We start from the raw sequence: 27687 nt of genomic DNA, 5'->3' as shown, positions 1-27687 counted from the left end.
GTTTTGTCTCACAGTTTTGTCCACCTTACCCTTACTTAGGGAGGGGATATACTCTCATCGGAGGCAATTCAAAGAAGGTTCACTTGGACCGAGTGCTGTGATTAAGGGGGTTTTGTCTGATGAGCAACGGGTTGAGCAGGTCGGGGCCCTGTACCCATCGGAGTTTAGAAGAACGAGAGGTGATCTGATTGATACATATCAGATTCTGAGGGGGGTGGTCACAGGGTGGACCCTCAGAGGCTGCTTCCCCCTCGTGATGGGAAATCTAGAACTGGAGGTCACAGTTTGCGAATAAAGGCGTCTCCCATTGAAGACGGGGTTGAGGACGAATTAATTCTGATCAAGGTGTTTAAAATGATGCAGTGGGTAGATGTAGGGAAGATGTTTTCACTTGTGTGTGTGTGTGTGTGTGTGTGTGTGTGTGTGTGTGTGTGTGTGTGTGTGTGTGTGTTTGGGGGGGGGGAAGAGACCAGAGCGAGGGGGCTATCAATACACGATGGTCACTAATGAATCCAAACAATGGGGGAATTCAAGAGAAAGATCTTTACCCAGGGAGTGGGGAGAGTGTGGAACTCGCTCCCACGGGGAGTGGGGAGAGTGTGGAACTCGCTCCCACGGGGAGTGGGGAGAATGTGGGACTCGCTCCCACGGGGAGTGGGGAGAATGTGGGACTCGCTCCCACGGGGAGTGGGGAGAATGTGGGACTCGCTCCCACGGGGAGTGGGGAGAATGTGGGACTCGCTCCCACGGGGAGTGGGGAGAATGTGGGACTCGCTCCCACGGGGAGTGGAGAGAATGTGGGACTCGCTCCCTCGGGGAGTGGGGAGAATGTGGGACTCGCTCCCACGGGGAGTGGGGAGAATGTGGGACTCGCTCCCTCGGGGAGTGGGGAGAATGTGGGACTCGCTCCCACGGGGAGTGGGGAGAATGTGGGACTCGCTCCCACGGGGAGTGGGGAGAATGTGGGACTCGCTCCCACGGGGAGTGGAGAGAATGTGGGACTCGCTCCCACGGGGAGTGGGGAGAATGTGGGACTCGCTCCCACGGGGAGTGGAGAGAATGTGGGACTCGCTCCCACGGGGAGTGGGGAGAATGTGGGACTCGCTCCCACGGGGAGTGGGGAGAATGTGGGACTCGGTCCCACGGGGAGTGGGGAGAATGTGGGACTCGCTCCCACGGGGAGTGGGGAGAATGTGGGACTCGCTCCCACGGGGAGTGGGGAGAATGTGGGACTCGCTCCCACGGGGAGTGGAGAGAATGTGGGACTCGCTCCCACGGGGAGTGGGGAGAATGTGGGACTCGCTCCCACGGGGAGTGGGGAGAATGTGGGACTCGCTCCCACGGGGAGTGGAGAGAATGTGGGACTCGCTCCCACGGGGAGTGGGGAGAATGTGGGACTCGCTCCCACGGGGAGTGGAGAGAATGTGGGACTCGCTCCCACGGGGAGTGGGGAGAATGTGGGACTCGCTCCCACGGGGAGTGGGGAGAATGTGGGACTCGCTCCCACGGGGAGTGGGGGTAATGTAGGACTCGCTCCCACGGGGAGTGAGGAGAATGTGGGACTCGCTCCCACGGGGAGTGAGGAGAATGTGGGACTCGCTCCCACGGGGAGTGAGGAGAATGTGGACTCGCTCCCACGGGGAGTGGGGAGAATGTGGAACTCGCTCCCACGGGGAGTGGGGAAAATGTGGGACTCGCTCCCGCAGGGAGTGGGGAGAATGTGGGACTCGCTCCCATGGGGAGTGGGGAGAATGTGGGACTCGCTCCCACGGGGAGTGGGGAGAATGTGGGACTCGGTCCCATGGGGAGTGGGGAGAATGTGGAACTCACTCCCACGGGGAGTGGGGAGAATGTGGGACTCGCTCCCGCGGGGAGTGGGGGGGAATGTGGGACTCGCTCCCACGGGGAGTGGGGAGAATGTGGGACTCGCTCCCACGGCGAGTGGGGAGAAGGTGGGGCTCGCTCCCACGGGGAGTGGGGAGAATGCAAGACTTGTTCACACGGGGAGTGGGGAGAATGTGGGACTCGCTCCCACGGGGAGTGGGGAGAATGTGGGACTCGCTCCCACGGGGAGTAGTGAGAATGTGGGGCTCGCTCCCACGGGGAATGTGGTGAATATGGAACTCGCTCCCACGGGGAGTGGGGAGAATGTGGAATTCGCTCCCACGGGGAGTGGGGAGAATGTGGGACTTGCTCCCACGGGGAGTGGGGGTAATGTGGGACTCGCTCCCACGGGGAGTGGGGGTAATGTGGGACTCGCTCCCACGGGGACTGAGGAGAATGTGGGACTTGCTCCCACGGGGAGTGAGGAGAATGTGGACTCGCTCCCACGGGGAGTGGGGAGAATGTGGAACTCACTCCCACGGGGAGTGGGGCGAATGTGGGACTCGCTCCCGCGGGGAGTAGGGAGAATGTGGGACTCGCTCCCACGGGGAGTGGGGAGAATGTGGGACTCGCTCCCACGGGGAGTGGGGAGAATGTGGGACTCGGTCCCATGGGGAGTGGGGAGAATGTGGAACTCACTCCCACGGGGAGTGGGGAGAATGTGGGGCTCGCTCCCACGGGGATTGGGGTGAATGTGGAACTCGCTCCCACGGGGAGTGGGGAGAATGTGGAATTCGCTCCCACGGGGAGTGGGGAGAATGTGGAAGTCGCTCCCACGGGGAGTGGGGTGAATGTGGGGGCTCCCACAGGGAGTGTTGAGGGTGAAGATGTATTTTATTCTTTCCCGGATTGTGGGTGCCACTGTCCGGGCCCAGCATTCGTTGCCCATTCCTAATTGCCCCTTGAGCCGCCATCTTGAACCGCTGCAGTCCCGTGTGGTGTAGATACACCCACAGTGCTGTTAGGGAGGGAGTTCCAGGATTTGTACGGTGGAGGAACGGCTGATACATTTCCAAATCGGGATGGTGTGTGTGTATATATATCCGTGTATATATTTGGGGGAGCTCGGAGGGGGAACTTGCAGGCGGTGGGTGGTCCCCGTGGCGCGTGCTGCCCTCGTCCTTCTAGGGGGTACAGGTGGTGGGTTTGGGCGGCGCTGTCGAAGGAGCCTTGGCGAGTGGCCGCAGTGAAATGAAAATCGCTTATTGTCACAAGTAGGCTTCAAATGAAGTTACTGTGAAAAGCCCCTAGTCGCCACATTCCGGCGCCTGTTCGGGGAGGCTGGGACGGGAATTGAACCGTGCTGCTGGCCTGCCTTGGTCTGTTTTCAAAGCCAGCGATTTAGCCCTGAGCTAAACCAGCCCCTGTCCTCGGTCTGTTTGTGATGTGTGTGTCTGCGTGGGGTGGGGGGTTGGATTAGGAATTAGATAATAGTTAATATTTGCTGCATGTTTCATTATAGTTCTTGTCATGAATAAAAAGCAACTGGTGTTTAAAGGTGAAAACCTGGTGACTGTAATTATTGGGCAGCCAAGGGCCAAAGACCTCGGGTGTTTTTCTAAGAATCATTGGTGAATTGAATTGCGACTGCGAGTCAAGCGGGCTGGAATTGACCGCACACTCACCCAGGACGTCCGAACCCAATCCACTAACCATCCCGACTTGAGATATATCGGCCGTTCCTTCACTGACGCTCGGTCACAATCCTGGAACCCCCCTCCCTGACAGTGCCTTGGGTGTGGCTACACCACACGGGGACTGCAGCGGTTCCAGAAGGCAGCCCACCCACCACCTTCTCAAGGGCAATTAGGGACAGGCAACAAATGCTGGTCCAGCCATTGAAGCCCACATCCCGTAATTTTTTTAAAAATGAGGTTTCGGAGGTCACAGGGAACGAGTTATATATTTGGGGGAAGGGGAAAAGGTGGAAGCAAACGCAGATCAGTGAGTACAGGGGGCAGTGGGTGAATAGAGCTTCTTTCAGGTTCGGGCATTGGGTGGTTGTGGGGGAGTAACAGAGTGCACCAGTCAGGGCATCAACCACAGGGGCAACACATGTCTCCTTACTTTTCTTCTGTTTGTCCTCCATCTCCAGCGCTGACTTGACTTTGCTCCCCCAGGTGTCAAATGACTCAGCACGTATCTTCAGCTTATGCAGCATGGCTGGCAGCTCGTCAAGGGTGTACCGGTACCTGTCAGGAAGAAACAGGTAAGTCAGTCCACTGCACGAGGATTACTCCCGCCGCCCCCCACCCCCACCCCACCCCACCCTCTTGCCCTGACGACTGGCCCGCACAAGTTGACCGCGTTATCCGGTCTCTCACTCTTACAAGCTCGGAGCAGCAGCTAAGCCGGAGGCAGTTTTTAAAAAATATAAATTTAGAGTAGCCAATTATTTTTTCCCAATTAAGGGGCGATATAGCGTGGCCAATCCACCTCGCCTGCACATCTTTGGGCTGTGGGGGTGAGATCCACGCAGACATGGGGAGAATGTGCAAGCTCCACACGGAGTGTGACCAGGCGCAGTGCTACCAATTGCACCACCGTGCTGCCCTGGCCAGAGGCAGTTTAAAAAAAACCAAACATATATATTCTTTCATGGGGGTTGCCAGGCGACACTGGCCGTTCTCAGCATTTGTTGTCCATCCCTAATCTCCCCTCGAGAAGTTGCTGGGTGAGCCGCCATCTTGAAACGCAGCAGTTCTGTGCAGTGTAGTGTCATGTGGGAGTACCTTTAAGAAATGGGTGTTTATAAATGGGTGTGTATATAAATATCTGTAGTGAGTGTACCTTTAAGAAATGGGTGTTTATAAATGGGTGTGTATATAAATATCTGTAGTGAGTGTACCTTTAAGAAATGGGTGTTTACTACTGCAGTGATGTCAGAGAGTGGGTGGAGCTGGGCTGTTTGCTGCAGGGTGTGTTTTGTTTTTGTTTTCAGTGTTGGAGCTGAAGCCAGACCAAGCAGGTGTACTGCTGTTCTCTCTGCCATCAAAAGATTATCTCTTGATCATTTGGTGAATTCAGAATTATAAATGTTCTCAGTAGTGACTTTAACCTGATGTGCTTCTGATAAAAGGTGTTTCTTGGACCTTCTGGATGTTGTTTGGGAAGTTATTAAGGATTACTTAGTGTTGTAGTCTTTGGGGGTTGTATTTGAATTAATGGTTGCTAAGATGTTCGCTGCATGTTTTAAAAAGGTTAACTTGAGTTCATAGAATAAACATTGTTTTGCTTTAAAAAATACTTTTCCATTTCTGCTGTACCACACCTGCAGAGTGGGCCGTGTGCTCCCCATACCACAATCTATTAAAAGTTGTGGGTCAGGTGAACTCCATGATGCGCTTTGGGGTTCTCTAAACCCAGGCCCATAACAGTATGTACATCCACAGTGCTGTTAGGGTTCTGACTCAGCGACAGTGAAGGAACGGCCGATATATTTCCAAATCGGGATGGCGTGTGTGTGTGCGCGTGGGGTGGAGCTTGGAGGGTGAACTTTCAGATGGTGGGTGCTCCCCCTGACCTCTGCTGTGCTTCTCCTTGTTGGTCAGCGGCAGGTAACCTGCGGCCCTTGGTGGTAGTGGTGGGGGGGGGTACTTGAGGCCCATTTGAGAGCCCATAGGACATTTTGTTGACCATCGCCCATGCGTAGGGTTGCCACATTCTGCTAATTTCCATCCTCATAGTTTTCTTTCTGACTGGTTTGACTGAAGTGATACAAACTAGAGAACAGGCCGTCCTAGACTGGGTATTAAAGAACAAAGAAAAGTGCATAGAAAATAGGTGCAGGAGTAGGCCATTCAGCCCTTTGAGCCTGCACCACCATCCAATATGATCATGGCTGATCATGCAAATTCAGTATCTCACTCCCGCTTTCTCTCCATACCCCTTCATCCCTTTAGCCGCAAGGGCCACGACCAGCTCCCTCTTGAATATATCCAACAAACCGGCCCCAACAGCTTTCTGTGGGAGAGAATTCCAAAGGTTCACAACTCCATGAGAGAAGTTCTTCCTCATCTCAGTCCTGTATGGCTTACCCCTTATTCTTAGGCTGTGACCCCTAGTTCTGGATGTCCCCAACATCGGCAACATTCCTCCCGCATCTAGCCTGTCCAGTCCCATCAGGATTTTAGATGTTTCTAAGAGATCTCCTCTCATTCTTCTGAACTCCAGTGAGTGCAAACCCAGTCAATTGAGTCTTTCTTCATCTGTCAGTCCTGCCATCCCGGGATTTAGTCTGGTGAACCTTCGCTGGACACCCTCAATAGCCAGAATGTCATTCTTCAAACTAGGAGACCAAAACTGCTCACAATACTCAAGGTGTGGCCTCACCAAGGCCCTGTGTAACTGCAGCAAGACATCCCTACTCTATACTCAAATCCTCTCTCTCCGAAGGCCAGCGTGCCATTAGCTTTCCTCACCGCCTGCTGTACCTGCTTGCCGACCTTCAGCGACTGTTGCACCGGGACATCCAGGTCTCGTTGCGCTTCCCCTTTTCCGAAACTGCCACCATTCAGATAATAATCTGCCTTTCTGGTTTTGCCACCAAAGTGGATACGCTCACATTTACCCACGTTACATTGCATTTGCCCACTCAGCTAGCCTGTCCAATTCACCCTGTAGCCTCTTTGCATCCTCCTCACAGCACACACTGCCACCCAGATTAGTGTCGCCTGCAACTTGGGAAATATTGCACGCCATTCCTTCATCCAAATTATGAATGTATATTGTGAACAGCTCGGGTCCCTAGTGCGGTACCCCACTAGTCACTGCCTGCCACTCTGAAAAGGACCCGTTTATTCCCACTCTCTGCTTCCTGTCTGCCAACCAGTTATCTATCCACGTCAATACATTACCCCAAATACCATGAGCTTCAATTTTGCTCACTAATCTCTTGTGTGGGACCTTGTCAAAAGCCTTTTGAAAGTCCAGATACACAATAACCACTGGTTCACCCTTGTCCACTCTACTGGTTACATCCTCAAAAGATTCCAGATTTGTCAAGTGTGATTCCCCTTCAGTGAATCTCCGGTCCCGTCCCCACTTTCCAAATGCTCAGTTATTTCATCCTGAAATGATTGACTCCAGCATTTTCCCCACCACCAATGTCAGGCTAACCGGTCTATATTCCCGTTTTATTTACAGTGCAGAAGGAGGCCATTCGGCCTGTCGAGTCTGCACCGGCTCTTGGAAAGAGCACCCAACCCAAGCCCACACCACCCTATCCCCGTAACCCAGTAACCCCAACACTAAGGGCAATTTTGGACACTAAGGGCAATTTATCATGGCCAATCCACCTAACCTGCACATCTTTGCACTGTGGGAGGAAACCGGAGCACCCGGAGGAAACCCACGCACACACGGGGAGGATGTACAGACTCCGCACAGACAGTGACCCAAGCCGGAATCAAACCTGGGACCCTGGAGCTGTGAAGCAATTGTGCTATCCACAATGCTACTGTGCTGCCCCTTTTCTCTCTCCCTCTCTCTTCCAGAGTCTATAGAATGCTGGAAGATGATCACCAACGTGTCCACTATTTCTGGGGCCACGTCCTTAAGTACTCTGGGAGGCAGAGTATCAGGCCCTGGGGACTGATAGGGTTTTAATCCCATCAATTTCCCCACTACAATTTCCTGACGAAAAATGATTTCCTTCAGTTCCCCCTTCATGCTAGACCCTCTGTCGCCTAGTGTTTCCGGGAGGTTATTTGTGTCCTCCTCAGTGAAGACAGATCCAAAGTAATTGTTCAACTGGTCTGCCATCTCTTTGTTCCCCATTATGAATTCACCTGATTCTAACTGTAAGGGACCCACATTTGTCTTCACCGGTCTTTCTTTCTTCACATATCTTTGGACGTTTTTGCAGACAGTTTTTATGTTTTCTTCTAGCTTCCTCTCGTATTCTACTCCGATGCCAAAATTGATCTCTCAGCCGGGACCAGAGCAAGGGCGGGTTTTCTGGCTGCCCGGCCTGAATTTGGTATCTTGCTGTGCGCGGACCGGGCGCTTCGGGAGGCACTTCACTGGTAGCGGAAGAGCTTTTGGCTTCTGGCAATAAACACACGACAACTACAAGACCCACTTCCCGTCGAACTTTGCGAATTTGTCAGGGGCTTAGAGTGCATGGGGGCGAGGCAGGGGGGCAGGACGGGCAGGTTCCTACCTTAGGTAGTGCCGATTGGGAGGGCAATCGCACAGATCGTCGATGTGGTAGAGGCAGACCAGCCTCTCGGGGCACTCGAAACACGCCAGCGCAGAGAGGAAGCAGGTGGTCTTGCACTTGTCGCACTGTCTCTCGTCATCTGGCAACAGTTCGAAGGCTTCGCGTTCCGCCTCCGTGATGCCCTAGAAGATAAATCGCACAGAATGTTTGATGGGGACAGTGTAGAGGGAGCTTTACTCTGTATCTAACCCCGTGCTGTACCTGTCCTGGGAGTGTTTGATGGGGACAGTGTAGAGGGAGCTTTACTCTGTATCTAACCCCGTGCTGTACCTGTCCTGGGAGTGTTTGATGGGGACAGTGTAGAGGGAGCTTTACTCTGTATCTAACCCCGTGCTGTACCTGTCCTGGGAGTGTTTGATGGGGACAGTGTAGAGGGAGCTTTACTCTGTATCTAACCCCGTCCTGTAACTGTCCTGGGTGTGCTTGATGGGGACAGTTTAGAGGGAGCTTTACTCTGTATCTAACCCCGTACTGTACCTGTCCTGGGGGTGTTTGATGAGGACAGTGTAGAGGGAGCTTTACTCTGTATCTAACCCCGTGCTGTACCTGTCCTGGGAGTGTTTGATGGGGACAGTGTAGAGGGAGGTTTACTCTGTATCTAACCCTGTGCTGTACCTGTCCTGGGAGTGTTTGATGAGGACAGTGTAGAGGGAGCTTTACTCTGTATCTAACCCCGTGCTGTACCTGTCCTGGGAGTGTTTGATGGGGACAGTGTAGAGGGAGATTTACTCTGTATCTAACCCCGTCCTGTAACTGTCCTGGGTGTGCTTGATGGGGACAGTTTAGAGGGAGCTTTACTCTGTATCTAACCCCGTACTGTACCTGTCCTGGGGGTGTTTGATGAGGACAGTGTAGAGGGAGCTTTACTCTGTATCTAACCCCGTGCTGTACCTGTCCTGGGAGTGTTTGATGGGGACAGTGTAGAGGGAGATTTACTCTGTATCTAACCCCGTGCTGTACCTGTCCTGGGAGTGTTTGATGGGGACAGTGTAGAGGGAGATTTACTCTGTATCTAACCCCGTCCTGTAACTGTCCTGGGTGTGCTTGATGGGGACAGTTTAGAGGGAGCTTTACTCTGTATCTAACCCCGTACTGTACCTGTCCTGGGGGTGTTTGATGAGGACAGTGTAGAGGGAGCTTTACTCTGTATCTAACCCCGTGCTGTACCTGTCCTGGGAGTGTTTGATGGGGACAGTGTAGAGGGAGCTTTACTCTGTATCTAACCCCGTGCTGTACCTGTCCTGGGAGTGTTTGATGGGGACAGTGTAGAGGGAGATTTACTCTGTATCTAACCCCGTCCTGTAACTGTCCTGGGTGTGCTTGATGGGGACAGTTTAGAGGGAGCTTTACTCTGTATCTAACCCCGTACTGTACCTGTCCTGGGGGTGTTTGATGAGGACAGTGTAGAGGGAGCTTTACTCTGTATCTAACCCCGTGCTGTACCTGTCCTGGGAGTGTTTGATGGGGACAGTGTAGAGGGAGCTTTACTCTGTATCTAACCCCGTGCTGTACCTGTCCTGGGAGTGTTTGATGGGGACAGTGTAGAGGGAGCTTTGCTCTGTATCTAACCCCGTGCTGTACCTGTCCTGGGGGTGTTTGATGGGGACAGTGTAGAGGGAGCTTTACTCTGTATCTAACCCCGTGCTGTACCTGTCCTGGGAGTGTTTGATGGGGACAGTGTAGAGGGAGCTTTGCTCTGTATCTAACCCCGTGCTGTACCTGTCCTGGGGGTGTTTGATGGGGACAGTGTAGAGGGAGATTTACTCTGTATCCAACCCCGTGCTGTACCTGTCCTGGGTGTGCTTGATGGGGACAGTGTAGAGGGAGCTTTACTCTGTATCTAACCCCGTACTGTACCTGTCCTGGGAGTGTTTGATGGGGACAGTGTAGAGGGAGCTTTACTCTGTATCTAACCCCGTGCTGTACCTGTCCTGGGAGTGTTTGATGGGGACAGTGTAGATGGAGCTTTACTCTGTATCTAACCCCGTGCTGTACCTGTCCTGGGAGTGTTTGATGGGGACAGTGTAGAGGGAGCTTTACTCTGTATCTAACGCTGTGCTGTACCTGTCCTGGAAATGTTTGATGCGGACAGTGTAGAGGGAGCTTTACTCTGTATCTAACCCCGTGCTGTACCTGTCCTGGGAGTGTTTGATTGAGACAGTGTAGGAGGAGCTTTACTCTGTATCTAACCCCGAGCTGTACCTGTCCTGGGAGTGTTTGATGGGGACAGTGTAGAGGGAGCTTTACTCTGTATCTAACCCTGTGCTGTACCTGTCCTGGGAGTGTTTGATGGGGACAGTGTCGAGGGAGCTTTGCTCTGTATCTAGCCCTGTGCTGTACCTATCCTGGGAGTGTTTGATGTGGACAGTGTAGAGGGAGCTTTACTCTGTATCTAACCCCGTGCTGTACCTGTCCTGGGAGTGTTTGATGGGGACAGTGTAGAGGGAGCTTTACTCTGTATCTAACCCCGTGCTGTACCTGTCCTGGGAGTGTTTGATGGGGACAGTGTAGAGGGAGCTTTACTCTGTATCTAACCCCGTGCTGTACCTGTCCTGGGAGTATTTGATGGGGACAGTGTAGAGGGAGCTTTACTCTGTATCTAACCCGTGCTGTACCTGTCCTGGAATTGTTTGATGGGGACAGTGTAGAGGGAGCTTTACTCTGTATCTATCCCGTGCTGGACCTGTCCTGGGATTGTTTGATGGGGACAGTGTAGAGGGAGCTTTACTCTGTACCTAACCCCATGCTGTACCTGTCCTGGGAGTGTTTGATGGGGACAGTGTAGAGGGAGCTTTACTCTGTATCTAACCCCGTGCTGTACCTGTCCTGGGATTGTTTGATGGGGACAGTGTAGAGGGAGCTTTACTCTGTACCTAATCCCATGCTGTACCTGTCCTAGGAGTGTTTGATGGGGACAGTGTAGAGGGAGCTTTACTCTGTATCTAACCCCGTGCTGTACCTGTCCTGGGAGTGTTTGATGGGGACAGTGTAGAGGGAGCTTTACTCTGTATCTAACCCCGTGCTGTACCTGTCCCGACTTCTGCCTTGAACATACGCCCAAGATATGGCGATGGTGGAGGGTAGAGGGGGCCAGAGTGGGTCAGGCTGGAAGAGGAGTCCTGTCGGGGTTCCAGTCTGAGGTCCATGGTAATGGCCCCGCTGTCACTAGCTCTGGGGAAGTTTACGGAAAGTCCGGTGGTACAGTCGACGGTCAGGGTGTGGAATCAGCTGCAGATACACTTTTAATTGAAGGGGACGTCTGTGTTGACACCGCTGTACGGAAACCATAGGGTTCAGCCGGGGGAGATGGACGGGATGTACGGGAAGTGGAGGGTGAGGGATTTGTACTTGGAAGGGAAGTTTGCAGGTCTGGAGGAGTTGCGGGAGAGGTTTGAGTTGCCGAGGAGAAGTGAATTTAGATATGTGCAGATGAGGGACTTTGCACGGAAAGAGTGGAGGAGTTTCCCAGGCCGCCGGAGTACACCTTATTGAAGCAATGTTCCCGGATGAGTTGGGAGAGGGAAGGATTGGTGATATATACAGGTGGTTGGGGGAGCAGGGGTTGGAGGGCGCAGGTGGTGGGGTTCAAGGACAAATTGGATGAGGAGTTGGCGGTAAATAGGCCGGGGTCTGTGGTATGAGGCGATGCGGGGTGAATTTGTGAGGGTGAGCTGGATTCAGTTCCAGGTGGTGCACAGGGTACATATGACTCGGGCGAAGATGAGTGGGTCCTCCCAGGGGGTGGCCGATGGGTGAGAGAAGTGTGGGCGGGGCCGGCGAATCATGCGCACATGTTCTGGGGATGCGGGACGTTGGAGAGTTCCTGGGAGGCGGCGTTTGGGACGACGTTAAGACTGTTGGAGTGGAGGTCAGGCCGAACCCAATGGTGGTGATCTTTGGGGTCTTCGGAAGTGTCTGGGGGGGAAGTGGGTCGATGTCGTGGCCTTGGCCGGCGAAGGATCTTGCTGAACTGGAGGCTGGACACGCAGCCGGGGGCGGCGGCCTGGCTGGGAGGCATGTACAATTTTCTTCAATTGGAAAAGATTAAATTTGAGTTGAGGGGGTCAGCGGGGGGCTACGAGATATGGTGGGGGTTGTTCATGAGGAAGGGGTGAGGGGGGGGGAAGGGAGGGGGTAGAAAGGGGCAAATTGTACAAACTGTGGACTGTGAGTTTGTGGAGTGTGTTTTTGTACATGTTGCTGTTTTATTTTACATGTTTGGAATAAAATGCATTGAAAATGAAGAACGAGGTGCGATCTCATTGGAAGGTCTGAAATTCTGAAGGGGTCTGGCTGGGGCGTCGGGAACACGGGACGGTCACAATCTCAGGATAGAGGCGGCTATTTTAGGCCGAGGCGAGGAATAAATCTCTTCGCTCCGATGGTTGGGAACCTTCGTAATTCCCGACCCGCAGAGGGAGCTCGGCCTTGGGACTATGTTCGAGGCAGAGGTCACGGGAGGTTTTCGGACATTGAGGAAATCAGGGGGGGGTGGATGATCAGCCACGACTGTGCGGAATGGGGGCGGAAGCGGACTCGAGAGGGGCTGAACGGCCTCCTCTTGCTCCTGCTTTTGTCCTAGCCACCCGGAGACGAGACGGTGTGTGCTATCCTTCACACGTTTGCAGCATAGTTCATACAGTTGATTTACCATAGATCAAGGAGGATTGGTCTAGTTTCTAACTGCCTAACAGGCTTATTTACAATGCTTAAAAATACCTCCGCAAGCACAAACTGTCTGCATCCAGGCTCATCCAGCTTCCGTGGGTCTGTTTGCTTTCCTCGGAGTCATCGCCCAGACCTAACCAACCGAGCCCCAAGAACATTAACCGCTTACCAGAATCATATAATCGAACGCAGAGCAATTGGACACAAACAATGCCAAAGTGCCAACTGGGTGAACTCATCCCACCCATAGTGCTTCCCCACCCCTACCCCCCACCCTCACGGTGCCGTACCTTCTCTAGCAGCGCCTTCCTCAGCTTCCGTTCCTCCTGCACCATAATGAACATCTCCTTGTGTACGGCTGCCGCCAGGTTCAAGTCCAGCCTCTCCGCGCAGGCTGCCATCTTGCAGACGAGCTCCTCGTGGGAGAAAACGCAGTACCTGTGCAGCCACCGGTAGTGCTCAATGCACCGGCGGCCGGCCGGCAGCTGGAAGGAAGAAGGCCAAGTTCAGTACCGACACACAACGGGAGGTCGGGCCGCGGAGGGGGGGGTGAACAGGAAGGCACAGGGTGGTGTTCGCGAGCAAACCCCCCCCCCCCCTTCTTCCCCCACCCCCACCACCCCCCTGTCAGCATAATTTCACTGTCCAATTAGATTGCCCGAGGGGTCGTCAAGTAGGGTGAAGCGCTGAGTAAAAAAGAGGCTAACACTGTGCCTTGAGGCATGATGGTGAAAGAGGGCAACGGCAAACCTGAATGAGGCTGCCAGAGCAATCTGCAGCTCTCTGCAGAATGAATTCCATGGGAACAGACAGAATGACTACGGGCAACCGGGCAGTTTGCTGATAACACTTTTGTTTTGGAACAGCGAGAGCACGGACGAATGAGGCCGATGTGCGTCACAGGACTTTTTTTATATGAATAAACTAAAAACTAAGAGCTAAAACCTTATAAGACACAACAGCTTCCGAGATGTCAACAGTGATAACGCTGGGGTCAACGTTGGCCCGGAGTTTGGAAACTCTCAGCGCACACCCTCCAGCCTGGCCAAGTTCTCTCTATCCAGGTAGTATTATTTCGATCAAGTTGGGAGTGTTGAAACTGACGTAACGACTTAAATAAGCACATAGCTAAAGTTTTAGAGAATTAAATGAAGGCTGTATTAATTCAACTCTTGTTGTGAGGACTGATCTGTCTGTTTAGTCAGTTGCCAGCAGTGGTCACGGTAACACAAACTTTTGTATATGTATAATGAGCGATTCATTCTGGTAGTAAGAACTTTGCAAATGTAATGAATGAAGTGAAAATCTATTGTGGGTGGAGATGGTGCAAACCAGCCCCTGAGCTGCCCGCTGGTCACCAAAGAGGATCTGGGTTTATATTTGCATAAATCATTGAAGGTGGCATGCCTGTTTGAGAGCGTGGTAAAGGAAGCATATCCTAGGCTTTATCACTCGAGGGACAGAGTACAAGAGCAAGGAGGTTATGCTGAACTTGTATAAAATACCAATTGAACCCCAACTGGAGTATCGCGCTTTAGGAATGATGTGAAGGCTTTAGAGAGAGAGAGAGCAAGCATGAGAGAGAGAGAGAGACAAGAATGAGAGAAAGAGCGAGCGAGCACGAAAGAGAGAGCGCGCGCGAGGGAGGTAGGTTGGGAGGGAGGGAGGTTGGGAGGCAGGGATGGAGCGATGAAGGGAGGGAGCAAGAATCGATTGACCAGAATGGTTCCAAAAACAAGATGAGATTTGAATGAGGGGGACAGAGTGGAGAGGATGGACTGGAGTGGAGAGGGGGAGAGAGTGGAGAGGGGGAGAGAGTGGGGAGGGGGAGAGAGTGGAGAGGGGGACAGAGTGGAGAGGGGGACAGAGCGGAGAGGGGGACAGAGCGGGGAGGGGGGCAGAGCGGGGAGGGGGGCAGAGCGGGGAGGGGGGCAGAGCGGAGAGGGGGACAGAACGGTGAGGGGGACAGAGCGGAGAGGGGGACAGAGCGGAGAGGGGGACAGAGGGGAGAGGGGGACAGAGCGGAGAGGGGGACAGAGCGGAGAGGGGGACAGAGCGGAGAGGGGGACAGAGCGGAGAGGGGGACAGAGCGGAGAGGGGGACAGAGCGGAGAGGGGGACAGAGCGGAGAGGGGGACAGAGCGGAGAGGGGGACAGAGCGGAGAGGGGGACAGAGCGGAGAGGGGGACAGAGCGGAGAGGGGGACAGAGCGGAGAGGGGGACAGAGCGGAGAGGGGGACAGAGCGGAGAGGGGGACAGAGCGGAGAGGGGGACAGAGCGGAGAGGGGGACAGAGAGGAAAATGGGACAGAGTGGAGAGGGGGACAGAGTGGAGAAGGGGACAGAGGCGGGGGGGGGGACAGAGCGGAGGGGGGGACAGGGCGGGGGGGGGGAGAGGCAGAGGGGGGGGACAGAGCGCAGAGGGGGGGGACAGAGCGCAGAGGGGGGGGACAGAGCGCAGAGGGGGGGGACAGAGCGCAGAGGGGGGGGACAGAGCGCAGAGGGGGGGGACAGAGCGCAGAGGGGGGGGACAGAGCGCAGAGGGGGGGGGGGCAGAGCGCAGAGGGGGGGGGACAGAGCGCAGAGGGGGGGGGGACAGAGCGCAGAGGGGGGGGGGCAGAGCGCAGGGGGGGGACAGAGCGCAGGGGGGGGGACAGAGCGCAGGGGGGGGGACAGAGCGCAGGGGGGGGGACAGAGCGCAGGGGGGGGGACAGAGCGCAGGGGGGGGGACAGAGCGCAGGGGGGGGACAGAGCGCAGAGGGGGGGGACAGAGCGCAGAGGGGGGGGGACAGAGCGCAGAGGGGGGGGGACAGAGCGCAGGGGGGGGGACAGAGCGCAGAGGGGGGGGACAGAGCGCAGAGGGGGGGATAGAGCGCAGAGGGGGGGGACAGAGCGCAGAGGGGGGGGACAGAGCGCAGAGGGGGGGGACAGAGCGCAGAGGGGGGGGACAGAGCGCAGAGGGGGGGGACAGAGCGCAGAGGGGGGGGGACAGAGCGCAGAGGGGGGGGACAGAGCGCAGGGGGGGGGACAGAGCGCAGAGGGGGGGGACAGAGCGCAGAGGGGGGGGACAGAGCGCAGAGGGGGGGGACAGAGCGCAGAGGGGGGGGGACAGAGCGCAGAGGGGGGGGACAGAGCGCAGAGGTGGGGGACAGAGCGCAGAGGGGGGGGACAGAGCGCAGAGGGGGGGGGGACAGAGCGCAGAGGGGGGGGGGGACAGAGCGCAGAGGGGGGGGACAGAGCGCAGAGGGGGGGGACAGAGCGCAGAGGGGGGGGACAGAGCGCAGAGGGGGGGGACAGAGCGCAGAGGGGGACAGAGCGCAGAGGGGGACAGAGCGCAGAGGGGGACAGAGCGCAGAGGGGGACAGAGTGGAGAGGGGGACAGAGTGGAGAGGGGGACAGAGTGGAGAGGGGGACAGAGCGGGGAGGGGGACAGAGTGGAGAGGGGGACAGAGTGGAGAGGGGGACAGAGTGGAGAGGGGGACAGAGTGGAGAGGGGGACAGAGTGGAGAGGGGGACAGAGTGGAGAGGGGGACAGAGTGGAGAGGGGGACAGAGTGGAGAGGGGGACAGAGTGGAGAGGGGGACAGAGTGGAGAGGGGGACAGAGTGTAGAGGGGGACAGAGTGGAGAGGGGGACAGAGTGGAGAGGGGGACAGAGTGGAGAGGGGGACAGAGCGGAGAGGGGGACAGAGCGGAGAGGGGGACAGAGTGGAGAGGGGGACAGAGTGGAGAGGGGGACAGAGTGTAGAGGGGGACAGAGTGGAGAGGGGGACAGAGCGGAGAGGGGGACAGAGCGGAGAGGGGGACAGAGTGGAGAGGGGGACAGAGTGGAGAGGGGGACAGAGTGGAGAGGGGGACAGAGTGGAGAGGGGGACAGAGTGGAGAGGGGGACAGAGTGGAGAGGGGGACAGAGTGGAGAGGGGGACAGAGTGGAGAGGGGGACAGAGTGGAGAGGGGGACAGAGTGGAGAGGGGGACAGAGTGGAGAGGGGGACAGAGTGGAGAGGGGGACAGAGTGCAGAGGGGGACAGAGCGGAGAGGGGGACAGAGCGGAGAGGGGGACAGAGTGGAGAGGGGGACAGAGCGGAGAGGGGGACAGAGCGGAGAGGGGGACAGAGTGGAGAGGGGGACAGAGTGGAGAGGGGGACAGAGTGGAGAGGGGGACAGAGTGGAGAGGGGGACAGAGTGGAGAGGGGGACAGAGTGTAGAGGGGGACAGAGTGGAGAGGGGGACAGAGTGGAGAGGGGGACAGAGTGGAGAGGGGGACAGAGTGGAGAGAGGGACAGAGCGGAGAGGGGGACAGAGTGGAGAGGGGGACAGAGTGGAGAGGGGGACAGAGTGGAGAGGGGGACAGAGTGGAGAGGGGGACAGAGCGGAGAGGGGGACAGAGCGGAGAGGGGGACAGAGCGGAGAGGGGGACAGAGTGGAGAGGGGGACAGAGTGGAGAGGGTGGACTGGAGTGGAAAGTGGTGCTGTTCCCATTGACAGGGGGATCGACAACCAGAGCGGGACACAGATTGAAGGCGATCGGAGAAAGGAGCGACGGAGACACAAGGGAGGCTTTATCGCACAGTGAGTGGTTAGCATCTGGAAGACGCCACCTGAGAGATTGGAGGCAGGTTCAATCGAGTCTTTCCAAAGGGGGAATTGGATCAATATCTCATAAGGGGAGAATGGGCGGGTGGAGTGGCACTGGGCAAATTGTGGGCAGCACTGCAGCACAGTGGTTAGCACAGTTGCCTCACAGCGCCAGGGTCCCAGGTTCGATTCCCGGCTTGGGTCACTGTCTGTGCGGAGTCTGCATGTTCTCCCCGTGCCTGCGTGGGTTTCCTCCGGATGCTCCGGTTTCCTCCCACAGTCCAAAGATGTGCGGGTTAGGTGGATTGGCCGTGCTAAATTGCCCTTAGTGTCCAAAAGGTTAGGTGGGGTTGCTGGGATAGGGTGGAGGTGTGGGCTTAAGTGGGGTTCTCTTTCCAAGAGCCGGTGCAGACTCGATGGGCCGAATGGCTTCCTTCTGCACTGTAAATTCTATGATGATTCTAAATTGTTCATTCAGAGACCCAATACAGACATGAATGGGCCAAATGGCCTCCTTCGGCGGCGTAACAGCTGCGTGATTCTGTAATCCATTAGCCCCGGCTAATGCTTCGGGGGAGTGGATACGAGGGTTTGAATCCCACCACGGCAGCCAGTGGAATATAAATTCAATTGATAAAATGTGGAATTATAAAGCTCGTCTCAGTCACTGTGACCGTGAAACTATCATCGATTGTCATTAAAAAAAAAAAACACAAAATCTTTACGCTTGTTCCAAGCGACATCTATCCGTACAAAGGTACCCATTCTGCGCAACCAAAAGGAATATGTCCAAGCCGTGTGCCTTTTCTTAATTATCCATGACCTTGGGGAGCCGAGACATTCCCCTCAGTGCTTCCAGCAGGGCAGTGCCTCCATCAATCAGTGTCCACTTGCCAACCGATCAGCCCCCTTTTCGCCAGCGATATAAATTGCTGAGAGAAACTGGAATTTGGTGTTCTAGTGTTGGCCTTGATAAGTGGTAGACAAAAAACTTTTGATGTCTCTAGACAGCCAATGCTTTCCTTCAATGAAGGAATTTTAACGTTCTCACAGTAGTGCCGTCCAAATGGAAAAGGCCGAAAGGGTCAGGGAGTTGCAAAAAATCAGATGGTTAACGAGCCGGAGATGGCAGGTGGACGACACTCTCTTCCCCCCCCCCCCTCCCCGCCCCAGTGGGGAAAGTGACGGATACGGGTAACGGGAGGAGGGTGGGGGCAGGACGCGCAGACGTCCCGTCACGACCCGAGAGACTTGCGGCACAGAGACACAGGGCGGGAAACTCCCGAGAGTTCATAAAAGGGAATCGGAAAGCAAAAATAATGAGTAGGAAAGTTCTGCTACCACAGCGCCTTATGGAGATGCCGCCTGGAGTACAGCGGACAGGTTTGGTTTCCTTGACCAGACTTAAGATGGGGATTTACTCGCATCAGAGGCCGTTCAAGGTTCATTTGGCCGACTCCTGGGATGAAGAAGGTTTGTCCGATGAGGAAAGGGTTTTGCAGGTTGGGGCCCTGCACCCATCGGAGTTCAGAAGAGCGAGAGGTGATCTTATTGAAACATATCAGATTCTGAGGGATGAATGGGTCTCCTCCCGTTCCTGTGCAACAGGCTCGAGAGGGGCTGAATGGGCCTCCTCCTGTTCCTGTGTAACAGGCTGGAGAGGGGCTGAATAGGCCTCCTCCTGTTCTTGTGTAACAGGCTCGAGAGGGGCTGAATGGGCCTTCTCCTGTTCCTGTTTAACAGGCTCGATAGGGGCTGAATAGGCCTCCTCCTGTTCCTGAGTAACATGCTCGAGAGGGGCTGAATAGGCCTCCTCCTGTTCCTGTGTAACACGCTCGAGAGGGGCTGAATGGGCCTCCTCCTGTTCCTGTGTAACACGCTCGAGAGCGGCTGAATAGGCCTCCTCCTGTTCCTGTGTAACACGCTCGAGAGGGGCTGAATGGGCCTCCTCCTGTTCCTGTGTAACACGCTCGAGAGGGGCTGAATGGGCCTCCTCCTGTTCCTGTGTAACACGCTCGAGAGCGGCTGAATAGGCCTCCTCCTGTTCCTGTGTAACACGCTCGAGAGGGGCTGAATGGGCCTCCTCCTGTTCCTGTGTAACATGCTCGAGAGGGGCTGAATGGGCCTCCTCCTGTTCCTGTGTAACACGCTCGAGAGGGGCTGAATGGCCCTCCTCCTGTTCTTCCTGATGAAAGACAGTGTTCAGGAGCCACTAAGTGGGATTCACTAGAGGATTGCAGCTTCTGATGCAGTCTCTGAACACAGTGCAGGCTATACAGTGGAAGGGCTGAATGTCCAGGATCTGACTCTAGTTACCGTACCCAATCGGCAGTGCAGAAGTTGACAGCTTCAGCGAAGTTGTAGCCTTGATTGAAGCCACTATGGTAAGCCCTCGGAAAGGTGATGACAAATTCACCAGCACACTGGTTGGTTCTGACCACCTGAAAGAAACCAACAAATACACAATGCTGTTCATAACAAGGCAGAGCAAACAATTTGTCTGGTCAGTGAGAAGAAAACACCCAGCACAAATCACAAGGACAGGTACAACACAGGGTTAGATACAGAGTAAAGCTCCCTCCACACTGTCCCCATCAAACACTCCCAGGACAGGTACAGCACGGGGTTAGATACAGAGTAAAGCTCCCTCCACACTGTCCCCATCAAACACTCCCAGGACAGTTACAGCACGGGGTTCGATACAGAGTAAAGCTCCCTCTACACTGTCCCCAACAAACACTCCCAGGACTGGTACAGCATGGGGTGAGATACAGAGTAAAGCTCCCTCTACACTGACCCCATCAAACACTCCCGGGACAGGTACAGCACGGGGTTAGATACAGAGTAAAGCTCCCTCTACACTGTCCCCATCAAACACTCCCAGGACAGGTACAGCACGGGGTTAGACACAGAGTAAAGCTCCCTCTACACTGCCCCAACAAACACTCCCAGGACAGGTACAGCACGGGGTTAGACACAGAGTAAAACTCCCTCTACACTATCCCCATCAAACACTCCCAGGACAGGTACAGCACGGGGTTAGATACAGAGTAAAGCTCCCTCTACACTGTCCCCATCAATCACTCCAGGACAGGTACAGCACGGGTTAGACACAGAGTAAAGCTCCCTCTACACTGTCCCCAACAAACACTCCCAGGACAGGTGCAGCACGGGGTTAGATACAGAGTAAATCTCCCTCTACACTGTCCCCATCAAACACTCCCAGGCCAGGTACAGCACGGGGTTAGATACAGAGTAAAGCTCCCTCGACACTGTCCCCATCAAACACTCCCAGGACAGGGACAGCACGGGGTTAGATACAGAGTAAAGCTCCCTCGACACTGTCCCCATCAAACACTCCCAGGCCAGGTACAGCACGGGGTTAGATACAGAGTAAAGCTCCCTCGACACTGTCCCCATCAAACACTCCAGGACAAGGACAGCACGGGGTTAGATACAGAGTAAAGCTCCCTCTACACTGTCCCCATCAAACACTCCCAGGACAGGTACAGCACGGGGTTAGACACAGAGTAAAGCTCCCTCTACACTGCCCCAACAAACACTCCCAGGACAGGTACAGCACGGGGTTAGATACAGAGTAAAACTCCCTCTACACTATCCCCATCAAACACTCCCAGGACAGGTACAGCACGGGGTTAGATACAGAGTAAACCTCCCTCTACACTGTCCCCAACAAACACTCCCAGGACAGGTGCAGCACGGGGTTTGATACAGAGTAAAACTCCCTCTACACTGTCCCCATCAAACACTCCCAGGACAGGTACAGCACCGGGTTAGATACAGAGTAAAGCTCCCTCTACACTGTCCCCATCAAACACTCCCAGGACAGGGACAGCACGGGGTTAGATACAGAGTAAAGCTCCCTCAACACTGTTCTGGGCCAGGGTTTAGAGAGCCCAAAGTGTATCATGGAGTTCACCTGTCCCACAACGTTTACTAGATTGTGGTATGGGGAGCACACGGCCCACTCTACAGGTGTGGGACAGCAGAAATGGAAAAGTATTTTTTAAAGCAAAACAATATTTATTCTGTGAACTCAAGTTAACCTTTTTAAAACATACAGTGAACATCTTAGCAACCATCAATTCAAATACACCCCCCAAAGAATACAACACTAAGTAATCCTTAATAAACAACATCCAGAAGACCCAAGAAACACCTTTTAACAGAAGCACATCAGGTTAAAGTCACTACTGAGAACATTTATAATTCTGAATTCACCAAGTGATCAAGAGTAAGTGGGGGCGATTCTCCCAAATGGCGCGCAAGTGTTCGTGCCGTCGCGTTTCACGACAGCGCGAACCGGGCCCGGGTACGACCAATTCTGTCACCCACAGGGAGCCAGCATGGCGCTGGAGTGGTTCAGGCCGCTCCAGCCTCCTTTCCCGGCGGCAGATGGGCGCCGCGCCAACCTGCACATGCGCGGGGGACTTCTTTAGCGCACCGGCCCCAACTCAACATGGCGTAGGTGTTCAGCGGCCGGCTGCGCAGGGAAGTAAGCCGCCGCCGAGTGGTGGGCCCGGATCGCGGGCCACGCCCCATCGGAGCCCCCCTCTCCCCCCCCCCCGGTGAATGTGAAGGATCCCCCCCCCCACACAGGCCGCCCCCCCCCCCCCCCGACCGTTCGCGCAGAGTTCCCGCCGGCAGCGACCTGGGGTGAACGGCACCGGTGGGACTCTGTCGTGTCCGCGTGGCCGCTCGGCCATCCGGGCCAGAGAATCTGCAGTCCCGCCGATTCCAGCGGTCCGCGGCGCCCCAAACGTGCCGGCGCAAATGGCGCCGATTCTGCACACCTCGGAGAATCGCGCGCCGGCGTCGAGGCGCGGTTGCGGCGATTTTGCAGTCCTGCGCGGGGCTTCGAAAAATCGCCCCCAGTCTTTTCATCGCAGAGATATCAACAGTACACCTGCTCTGACTGGCTTCAGCTCCAACACTGAAAACGAAACTAAAACACACCCTGCAGCAAACAGCCTAAAATGAAAGTAAAAAGCTGACAGACAGCCCAGCTCCACCCACTCTCTGACATCACTGCAGTAGTAAATACCCATTTCTTAAAGGCACTCTCACTACAGATATTTAAATACACACCCATTTATAAAAGGTACTCTCACTACAGATATTTAAATACACACCCATTTATAAACACCCATTTCTTAAAGGTACTCTCACGACAGATATTTAAATACACACCCATTTATAAACACACATTTCTTAAAAGCACTTTCACTACAGATATTTAAATACACACCCATTTATTAACACCCATTTCTTAAAGGTACTCTCACATGACACCTCCCAAGAAAAAATAATAAACCATCAACTTCAAGATGGTTTCATTTTTCACCTTTCACTATCCTTTAAGAAATGCACACAGTAAATATACTTTTTTGTTTAAAAAAACAACACACGCAAACAGGTATAATAATATAGATTATTTTTTCCCGTTCTTCTTCCTCCAACTGAAACTCCTTCTCAATTGACAGTCTCTTTGAACAAGAAGGTCTCTGCACCATCCGTCCATTTCTCTTTAAAGTCAGATACTTCAGTCAATCTGATCACAGAGTCCCTTGTAATTCTCCAACACAGGAGCATTGGTTATCACTGCTTTCAGGCAGTCAAATGCCTGTTGAAAGTCCGCTGTCCATTGAAATTTTCGACGTTTCTTCAGCAAGTCCATCAGTGGAGCAACCACGCTACGAAACGTTTGCACAAATGTTCGATCAAATTCACTCATGCCAAGAAATCGCATTATTTCCCTGTCTCGAGGGTATTGAAAACTTCTCAATAACTGTTGGTTTTCACATCCCGTGGGACCATTCGCCCCTGCCCGATTTTATGGCCAAGGAAAGTGACTTGGGCTTTTCCAAATTCACTTTTGGCTAGGTTTACCACCAAACCCGCCTCCTGAAGTCGATCGAATTACTCCATCAAATGTTTTAAATGTTCTTTCCATGTCTGGCTGAAAACTACCAGATCGTCGATCTACACCGCACAATCGGGAATCCTGAAACAACTTTGTTAGTTAATCGTTGAAATGTGGCTGGGGCGTTTTTCATGCCAAATGGCATAACTTTGAATTGGTATATACCATCTGGAGTCACAAAAGCTGAAATCTCCTTCGCCCTTTCGGATAAAGGTACCTGCCAGTAACCTTTAAGTAAATCCAGTTTGGAATTAAAAACTGATTGTCCCACATTCTCAATGCAATCCTCCAAACGTGGGATAGGATAAGAGTCCATTCTTGTAACTGCATTAACCTTTCTATCGTCCACACACAACCGTTGGGTACCGTCAGGTTTAGGTACCATCACTATGGGTGAGCTCCATTGGCTGCAACCCACTTCAATTATGCCATTTTTAAGCATACTCTCAATCTCTTTGTTAACCTGTGCCAATTTTAAAGGGTTAAGTCTATATGGATGTTGTTTAATTGGAACAGCATTTCCCACATCTACATCATGTATAGCCAATTTAGTACTTCCCAATTTATCTCCACAAACTTGCCCATGTGATATCAATAACCCTTTCAGGTCAGTCCGTTTTTCCTCTGGAAGGTAACTCAACAATTTATCCAATTTTTAAGAAAATCCTCGTTTTCCAATTTAATTTGAGGGATGTCGAATTTACAGTCATCTGGATTTGGTTCGTCACTTTGAGTTAGAATCATTAAAACTTCCTCCTTTTTCTCTCCTTCCCTTTCAAAGTACCTTTTAAGCATATTCACATGACACACTCGGTGAGTTTTCCTTCTATCTGGTGTTTTTACCACATTATTCTGTTATGGGCCAGGGTTTAGAGAATCCCAAAGTGTATCATGGAGTTCACCTGACCCACAACTTTTAATAGATTGTGGTATGGGGAGCACACGGCCCACTCTCCAGGTGTGGTACAGCAGAAATGGAAAAGTATTTTTTAGAGCAAATCAATGTTTATTCTATGAACTCAAGTTAACCTTTTTGAAACATACAGTGAACATCTTAGCAACCATCAATTCAAATACAAACCCCAAAGACTACAACACTAAGTAATCCTAAATAACTTCCAAAACAACATCCAGAAGGCCCAAGAAACACCTTTTAACATAAGAACATTAGGTTTACATTCAGTACTGAGAACATTTATAATTCTGAATTCGCCAAATGATCAAGAGATAGTCTTTTCATGGCAGAGAGATCAACAGTACACCTGCTCTGTCTGGCTTCAGCTCCAACACTGAAAACGCAACTAAAACACACCCTGCAGCAAACAGCCTAAAATGAAAGTAAAAAGCGGAGACAGCCCAGCTCCACCCAGCATCTGACATCACTGCAGTAGTAAATACCCATTTCTTAAAGGTACTCTCACGACAGATATTATAATACACACCCATTTATAAACACCCATTTCTTAAAGGTACTCTCACATGACAACTGTCCCCATCAAACACTCCCAGGACAGGTACAGCACAGGGTTAGATACAGAGTAAAGCTCCCTCTACACTGTCCCCATCAAACACTCCCAGGACAGGTACAGCACGGGGTTAGATACAGAGTAAAGCTCCCTCTACACTGTCCCCATCAGACACTCCCAGGACAGGTACAGCTCGGGGTTAGATACAGAGTAAAGCTGCCTCTACACTGTCCACATCAAACACTCCCAGGACAGGTACAGCACGGGGTTAGATACAGAGTAAAGCTCCCTCTACACTGTCCCCATCAAACACTCCCAGGACAGGTACAGCACGGGATTAGATACAGAGTAAAGCTCCCTCTACACTGTCCCCATCAAACACTCCGAGGACAGGTACAGTGCGGGGTTAGATACAGAGTAAAGCTCCCTCTACACTGTCCCCATCAAACACTCCCAGGACAGGTACAGCACGGGGTTAGATACAGAGTTAAGCTCCCTCTACACTGTCATCGTCAAACAAGTATTGCACAGGTATAGATACAGATAACGCTCCCTCGGGTTGGCACGGTGGTTAGCACTGCTGCCTCATGGTTTGATTCCTGCCTTGGGTCATTGTCCGTGTGGAGTTTTCACATTCTGCCCGTCTCTGCGTGGGTCTCAGCCCTACAACCTCTCCACAGGATTTCCAGCCTTTGACCTGCTCTGGTAGCCTCGGGATTTACACCCAGCTGACAATACTTTTGGTTCCAAGAGGCAATTGTGTCACGCTATTCATCGTGGTTCCCGTTACGGCCCTGGTGAAGGGCTGAGGAGCCGACCGGGGCAGAGGGGAGCTTCTCAACCGCTGGAGCCGAGACAGGTCCACCCCCCCTCCGTAACCGAGACAGGTCCACCCCCCCCCCCCCGTAACCGAGACAGGTCCACCCCCCCTCCCTCCCCTCCATAACCGAGACAGGTCCAGCCCCCCCCTCCCTCCCCTCCGTAACCGAGACAGGTCCACCCCCGCCCCCTCCCCTCTGTAACCGAGACAGGTCCACCACCCCCCTCCCTCCCCTCCGTAACCGAGACAGGTCCACCCCCGCCCCTCCCCTCCGTAACCGAGACAGGTCCACCCCCTCCTCCGTAACCGAGACAGGTCCTTACCGGCACTCCATGCGACATGAGGATGTTGGGGTTCATGATGGTGACCAGTTGGTGGAGGAGGTCGGGCTGACTCTCGAACAGCTCTGGCGTCAACTTCTTCATCACTGCCTCCAACTGCTCCGCTGCGTAGGAGGGAACGCCGTACCAGGTCTTCGGCTCGCCCCTGAGGGGGGTGGGGTGGAGGGGGAGAGAGAGAGAGAACAGGTAAAAGGAAGGATGAAGGGAATGAAGGATATTGGTCCGGGTAATCCCACTGCACACTCTCGCTCTCTCCCCCACCCCCCACCACACCACACCTCCACAAACACAGGCTGAATCCCTCCTGCCCAAGAGCACCCCCTCACCCCGCCGTCACACACAATTTAACTTTCATTTGCTGTCCGTGCTTTCTACCAGTAAATAAGATTATCTCATCTACTCAGTGGAGAACCAGGTCATTCAGCATCTCTGCTCCGTGCGAGTATTCCTGCCCTTCTCTACGTCGACCCTGTCACTACCCCTTCATCATTTTGGACACGGTGTTCAGGTCACCCCTCGGCCATCACTTTCCAGAACTGTGCACAGTATTCCGAATGAGACACGGAGACAGGATCTGCACACAGTATTCCAAGTGGGATACAGAGACCGGAACTGTACACAGTATTCCGAGTGGGCTAGGGAGACAGGAACCGTGCACAGTATTCCAAGTGGAATAGGGAGACCGGAATTGTACTCGGTATTCCAAGTAGGATAAGGACACCGGAACTGTGCACAGTATTTCAAATGGGATACGGAGACCGGAAGTGTGCACAGTATTCCAAGTGGGATAGGGAGACCGGAACTGTACGCAGTATTGCGAGTGGGATACGGAGACAGCTACGTGCGCAGTATTCCAATTGGGACAGGGAAACGGGAACTGTGCGCAGTATTCCAATTGGGACAGGGAAACCGGAACTGTGCGCAGTATTCAGAGTGGGATACGGAGACCGAACTGTGCGCAGTATTCCAAGTGGGACAGGGAGACCGGAACTGCGCGCGGTATTCCAAGTGGGATTGGGAGACCGGATCTGTGCACAGTATTCCGAGTGGGATAGGGAGACGGGAACTGTGCACAGTATTCGAGTGGGACAGGGAGACCGGAACTGTGCACAGTATTCCGAGTGGGGTAGGGAGACCGGATCTGAGCACAGTATTCGAGTGGGACAGGGAGACCGGAACTGTGCGCAGTATTCCGAGTGGGATAGGGAGACCGGAACTGCGCGCAGTATTCCAAGTGGGATAGGGAGACCGGAACTGTGCACAGTGTTGAGACTGGGATAGGGAGACCGGAACCGTGCGCAGTATTCCGAGTGGGACAGGGAGACCGGAACTGTGCACAGTATTCAGTGTGGATACGGAGACCGGAACTGCGCGCAGTATTCCGAGTGGGGTAGGAGACCGGATCTGAGCACAGTATTCCGAGTGGGACAGGGAGACCGGAACCGTGCGCAGTATTCCGAGTGGGATAGGGAGACCGGAACTGTGCACAGTATTCCGAGTGGGACAGGGAGACCGGAACTGTGCGCAGTATTCCGAGTGGGACAGGGAGACCGGAACTGCGCGCAGTATTCCGAGTGGGATAGGAGACCGGAACTGTGCACAGTATTCCGAGTGGGACAGGAGGACCGGATCTGTGCGCAGTATTCCGAGTGGGACAGGGAGACCGGAACTGCGCGCAGTATTCCGAGTGGGATAGGGAGACCGGAACTGTGCACAGTATTCCGAGTGGGACAGGGAGACCAGAACTGCGCGCAGTATTCCGAGTGGG

At 53.9% G+C, this 27687-nt stretch overlaps 1 protein-coding gene across 1 annotated transcript in view; it reads right to left on the bottom strand.

Moving 5' to 3' along the window:
• The window catches only part of LOC140398963 (lysine-specific demethylase 5C-like), a 74927-nt gene extending 48865 nt beyond the window's left edge, over positions 1–26062 (bottom strand). The window contains exons 1-5 of the mRNA XM_072487976.1: positions 25902–26062; positions 19670–19789; positions 13066–13260; positions 8048–8229; positions 3952–4076 (exon numbers count right to left, since the gene is read on the bottom strand). Coding sequence (XP_072344077.1) covers positions 3952–4076; positions 8048–8229; positions 13066–13260; positions 19670–19789; positions 25902–26003 — 724 coding nt within the window. The 5' untranslated portion in view covers positions 26004–26062. The remainder of the gene's footprint in view (positions 1–3951; positions 4077–8047; positions 8230–13065; positions 13261–19669; positions 19790–25901) is intronic.
• Between the last annotated feature and the right edge of the window lie 1625 nt (positions 26063–27687).

Source organism: Scyliorhinus torazame, chromosome 22 (assembly GCF_047496885.1).
Source record: "Scyliorhinus torazame isolate Kashiwa2021f chromosome 22, sScyTor2.1, whole genome shotgun sequence".
NCBI classification, from domain to species: Eukaryota; Metazoa; Chordata; class Chondrichthyes; order Carcharhiniformes; family Scyliorhinidae; genus Scyliorhinus; species Scyliorhinus torazame.
Note: the sequence above shows the minus strand (reverse complement) of the source record. Positions and strands in the feature narration are given on the sequence as shown.